This window comes from Cherax quadricarinatus, chromosome 48 (genome assembly GCF_038502225.1).
Source record: "Cherax quadricarinatus isolate ZL_2023a chromosome 48, ASM3850222v1, whole genome shotgun sequence".
NCBI classification, from domain to species: domain Eukaryota; kingdom Metazoa; phylum Arthropoda; class Malacostraca; order Decapoda; family Parastacidae; genus Cherax; species Cherax quadricarinatus.
In genome coordinates, this window is record NC_091339.1 from 20,447,098 (window position 1) to 20,453,097 (window position 6,000).

The 6,000-nt window shown below is 39.0% G+C and overlaps 1 protein-coding gene across 3 annotated transcripts in view; it reads right to left on the reverse strand.

The window, feature by feature from the left end:
• Nucleotides 1–6,000, reverse strand: part of eRF1 (eukaryotic release factor 1) — a 49,851-nt gene that overhangs the window by 17,568 nt on the left and 26,283 nt on the right. For all 3 annotated transcript variants that reach the window (XM_070094954.1, XM_070094952.1, XM_070094953.1), the window contains exons 5-7: nucleotides 2,180–2,330; nucleotides 1,657–1,727; nucleotides 523–642 (exon numbers count right to left, since the gene is read on the reverse strand). In XM_070094954.1, the coding sequence (XP_069951055.1) occupies nucleotides 523–642; nucleotides 1,657–1,727; nucleotides 2,180–2,330 (342 nt within the window). The remainder of the gene's footprint in view (nucleotides 1–522; nucleotides 643–1,656; nucleotides 1,728–2,179; nucleotides 2,331–6,000) is intronic.

The window sequence follows — 6,000 nt, forward strand, 5'->3', positions numbered from 1 at the left end:
CAGGGTGGTTAAAAAAGAAAAAGAGTTTCTTTTTATATTTAGTAATGAATACAAGAGAAAGGGCTACTAGCCCCTTGCTCCCAGCATTTTAGTCACCTCTTACAACATGCATGCCTTATGAAGGACGAATTCTGTTCCACTTTCTCATGGAGATAAGCAGAAATAAACAAGAACTAGTAAGAAAATAGAAGAAACCCCAGAGGGGTGTGTATATATATGCTTGGACATGCATGTGAAGTGTGACCTAAGTGTTAGTAGTAGCAAGGCATACCTAAAACCTTGCATGTTTATGAAAGAAAAAAGACACCAACAATCCTACCATCATGTAAAATAATTACAGGTTTCTGTTTTACACTCACTTGGCAGGATGGTAGTACCTCCCTGGGCAGCTGATGTCTTCCAACCTACTACCTACAAAAGTTAAAATATAGAAAAAATATCAATGATCACAGGAGTTTAAATTTTCTAATGGTTAGGCTTGGTACAGACATACATTGCTACTACTCAGAGGCACTAACTTACAGGATCAAACATATCTGATTGGGAGAGCTCAGTCTTAAAATCAGCAGACCCCGCTAGAACCAACCCTGCAATGTTGGGTTTGTCACTGGAGATAAATAGTTGAACCGCCGTCTCAGCTACCTGCGAAAAGACAAATTAGTTATTAGCAGCATCTATTTACTATGATTCATTAAGTGCAGACAGTAAGAAAGAATATTTATTTTTATTTTACAAATCAACGAATTAAACTGAAATGATTGTCTATAGATACAAAATTAGTGGAATTAAGTGGAAGTAGATGCTGTCTTGCTCAATTGCAGCGATGTTTGTTGCTTTGCTTTAGGCTGACTAAATTAGTAGTGGTAAAGGTTGAGGGAACTGACTGAGGAAAATCTGGGCACTTCTCAGGAGTTGCTGCAGCTTTAAAACTTGGTGTTATTAGAATTTCTCAGGAGTTTGAGGTCTCCCTCTCCTTATTCCCACCTTCTCTTTCATATTTAGCATAATACTCACCACTTCCTCACTTGTGTGTTTGAGTGTGTGGTTTGAGAGGACTGAGTGATATGCATCTTATTTTAATTGGAGGGGGAAGTGCTAATCCCACTGGGGGTAAAGGAAATAACAAGCAATCAGGTTTGATCCAAGGAAAGGGAAGTGAAGTCCATTTTCTAGCATCAAGAGTATCTCAGCAGCAGAGGGTGATGTGTAGGGTTATCACTTTTGACTTATGGCAATATTATGTGCCTAGGTATAGAATGCGGGGAAAGGTAATGGTGAGGCCAATCCTGTGAAGGAGGGCGAGACATGAGTGAGCAGAGCTCCTACTGTCCTGTACCTTACGCACTGATGTGTCTAGCATGCAGACAGCAGAGGGTGGCTACCACAGCCCAACAGAACATTATTTAATCTACAAGTCTCTCTCTCTCAAAACTTAAAATCTGAATATGTTATAATCATAATTGCATGTCAGAATTAATTGGTTTCAAAAATGTTAACACCATTATTCAGAACATACAAAATAGGATCTAATGTACTACTGAAATATTATTGCATTTCAATTTCTTCAAATATAATTAGCAAACTAATAAGGACATTCAATTACCATCCAAACAGGCTCTGGATAATAAAAAAAATTATTGAAAAATCAAATCTCACCTTTCTAACGTAATTGTGGCGCTTCTCCATTCGCAAACGGGCGAAACGCAAAGCAGATTGACCACCACGACCTGAAAACAAGCACATGATATTTTCTAGGCATCATTTTATATATTTCAAAGTGTTGTTTTCACACTAGATAAATATGCACTCATTGGCCACTATTAGGTGCACACTTCTAGTACTGGGTAATTAATTCTGCATGGCATGGATTCAAGATGCTGGAAGCATCCCTCAGAGATCCTGGTTTATGTTGACATTGACATATACCTGGAGAGGGTTTCAGGGGTCAATGCCCCTGAAACCCTCCACCGTGATCAGTCTTCATGGTGGATCAGGGCCTGATCATGATTATATGATTATGATGTATGGTTCATAAAACTTTGCAAGAAATATTAAAAGATGAAATTCTTGAAAAATTTAAGTATGAAATAGAAATGCAAACCTTAAAATAAATTTATTACACAATTACTTCACTTTTGGTGGAACAAATATTCATTATGTAATGAAAACAAGCACTAACCATGTTTCTTCGGGAGGTCGACGTTGAACTTGTGTAATACTTCTCGAGTATTTCCCTGAAGCGTGCCAAAGAGCGCACCATTACCATCCATTACGATGAAACCAAATTTGTTGTCATCTGCCAATAAGGCCGAGAGAGCTTCCGTGTGGAACTGAAACCAAAACATTTTTTGACACTTTTACAAAAGTGCTTCGTTTCATATTACACCATCATGCATGTCACTTAAAATGCTTTCTCTTTCTAACCTAATAGCAAAAAAGCAAGCAATTTCAGCAAATGCTAGTATGGAACGAGAAAAAAATAGATTCCTTAAAAGTGGAAAGAGAAAAGTAGACAGATGGGAGGATGGAAGGGGGAGGGAGAGAAGGAGGATGTAGGTGTAAGGGTGAGAGAGGGTAATAGGAGGTAGGTGAGAGGGTAATAGGAGATAGGCGAGAGGGTAGTAGGAGATAGGTGAGAGGGTAATAGGATATAGGTGAGAGGGTAATAGGATATAGGTGAGAGGGTAATAGGAGATAGGTGAGAGGGTAATAGGAGATAGGTGAGAGGGTAATAGGAGATAGGTGAGAGGGTAATAGGAGGTAGGTGAGACGGTAATAGGAGGTAGGTAAGAGGGTAATAGGAGGTAGGTGAGAGGATAATAGGTAGGTGCTGAAGGGGGGGGGGAGAAATAGGAAGTGGGTGGAGAGGGAAGGTGGGTTGGAGGGTGGAATGGGGGAACAGGGTGGAAGAGATGAGAGAAAGAGGAGGAGCAAGAAGTGAGAAGGAAGAGAGGGTAGGGTGAAGGCTTTGTATATAATCACACCAAATTCTGTGTACAGTATGAAGGGAGAGACTACAAACAGTAAAGCGTAAAATACAGCAGGATGTGATTCATTTCAGTAAAACCGAATACTATTCAGCTAAGAAATTTACTTCCTATTCTAGTCCATCTGAAATACTAATTATTGAAACTACTATTTTGACTTATAATTCTTTATGCTAGAAGATCTGGATTTTAAGTAAAATAAAAATTTATATACAGCAGTTAATTTTGGTTACAACTTAGGACTCTCCTCAGCCTCCCTGACAGACTGTTGGTACCAACACTGTCTTTCAGTGCTGGTACCAATAAATCTGCACATTGCAACATTAATCATACAAAAACATACTATATAAAAAACTACTGCATAAACATTTATCAATTGTAAATTTAATTTCAGTCAATAGTTATTAAAACTACTTTTTTAGACCTACTACTCTCTCATGTGCTTACCTTGCACTTTTTGGACTATCACAGAAGTTACTTTTATACAGAGATTAACAACCTCACCAGGTATTTTCTGTAAATATATGTGGTATCATGTCTATAAATAATCATGTGTATGTGATGGATTATAAAATTTACAAAGCACTACAACAACCTGCTTATTCCATGCTTTAATCACCATTCACATTATTTACTCCAACATTGCTAATCTTCAGCTCTCTTACTTTGCTATCATTTCCAATTTGCTTTTATGGTGACTAGTTTACTGTCATTTTACAGATAACATACAAAACTACCAACTCCATAATAAAAATGATTTTTTTTTTTTTAACATGTTGACCATTTCCCACCAAGGCAGGGTGGCCCAAAAAGAAAGAAAATGCTAGGTATATTAGCTAAATGCAATTACACTAAATTCTTAGTGAAAATTTATTTTTTCTCCTTCATTAACCAAAAAGTAATACCATGCTAACTTTACAAGGTATGTGTATATGTGCATGCATGCGACATGTGCACATACACATGTACCGAAAAGATTATGCAATGCTTTTAGTGAAGATTTTCAGTTATTAGATATTAGCAAAAATGAAAGTACTGTATATTACACTAATCTCTAATTCTACAGTGCATCTACAAGAACTTTAGAGGGAACAATGTTCCCAAGACTTCCCTGTAAAAATAAAAATCCTCCCTGCTTTCTGCAATTATAACAGACTTCTAAACTATTTTTTCCCTTAGAGAGAACCATGTTACTATGTCAGACAGCCTTAATATACATGCTCAGAGCATTAGATTCCCAGTGGCATTAAGGAGAAGCAAGACACCTATAAAATCTATAGATTCACCTTTCTCTGAAATAAAAAATAAAAGTCACATAGCATTCCTATACAAATAACAGAAAATATACACCATTCCAACATTTTTATATGGGTGTGAGGCATAGGCTTTAAATGGTGCAGCAAGGAAAATGCTGGACAGAGCAGAGGAGTCATTTCTGAGAGCAATGTGTGGGATGAATATAATGCACAGAATTTGGAGTGCAGAAATTAGAAGAGTGTAGGGTTACCAAAGGTATAATCCAGAAGAGGGAGGAGGAATTTAGAAGTTTAGGCATTATTAGGTTGGAGCAGAATGAGCTGACCAACAGGATGCATAAATCTGGGTCGACAGAAGGGGCTAGGGTCATTTCAGGAAGGGTTAGGAGGAGAGGGTATGGTTTTAAGTGCTAGGGGTTAGAACATTCAGTAGGATTGTCTGAGCGAGTTTGATTGGAGTGGTTGTGACCTGACATGCTACTGAAGTGGAAAGAAAGTAACATTTATGAAGGCATACAGGGAAAACAGTGAACCAGACTTGGGCTTTGGAGGTGGTAAGTACCATGCCTGCCTTCTGAAGGAGGGGTGGGAATACTGCATTTCAGAATATTATTTGTATTATTATGTCTGTGCACTTCTCACAAGACAGCCACTGAATGAGTGATGCTGAATCTTTCTGTATTTTGAGATACCTTACTTCTGTGGGTGGCAGCTGGTCTGTTAAAATCTACCATAAGAATAAAAGCATTAAATATGAATACAGAAATATGTATAATAATCTGCTATTAAGCCATGTCAACACTCACTCGTCAACACAATGAATATGCATGAATTTTTAAGTTTTTTTTTTTTTTTTTTTTGTAACATATGCCAGCTCCCATTAAGAAAGGCAAATTTCACCACCATTCACTCAACAGCTGTCTTGCCACAAATTAACAGACATCACAATTCAAATGGCCCTAGAGCTGTGACATTCCCACCCCTACTTCAGAAAGCACATACACCTACCATCCTACTTATGACCTGCATGACACATGACCACTCGACTTATGACCATGTGTCTGGCAGCAGTGCTGCCAGAAGCATACCGAATACTGTACAATATTTGACTGCTACTCGTGGCAATGTGAGTTTCACTGAGTTACCCTGCCCTATCAGCAGTATCATATTGTATAACTGTACTAACTGCACAGAGGAGGAGAAGAGAGATGAGAAGAGAGCAGGAAAGGAGAAGGAGAGAAGAGGAGAGGAGAGAAGAGAGGAGAGAAGAGAGGAGAGAAGAGGAGAGAAGAGAAGAGAGAAGAGAAGAGAGGAGAGAAGAGAGGAGAGAAGAGAAGAGAGAAGAGAGAAGAGAGAGAAGAGAGGAGAGAGGAGAGAGAAGAGAGGAGAGAGGAGAGAGAAGAGAGGAGAGAGAAGAGAGAAGAGAGAAGAGAGGAGAGAGGAGAGAGGAGAGAGGAGAGAGGAGAGAGAAGAGAGGAGAGAGAAGAGAAGAGAGAGAAGAGAAGAGAGGAGTGAGAAGAGAAGAGGAGAGAGAAGAGAAGAGAGGAGAGAGAAGAGGAGAGAGAAGAGAAGAGAGGAGAGAGAAGAGAGGAGAGAGAAGAGAGGAGAGAGGAGAGAGAAGAGAGGAGAGAGAAGAGAGGAGAGAGAAGAGAGGAGAGAGAAGAGAGGAGAGAGAAGAGAGGAGAGAGAAGAGAGGAGAGAGAAGAGAGGAGAGAGAAGAGAGGAGAGAGAAGAGAGGAGAGAGAAGAGAGGAGAGA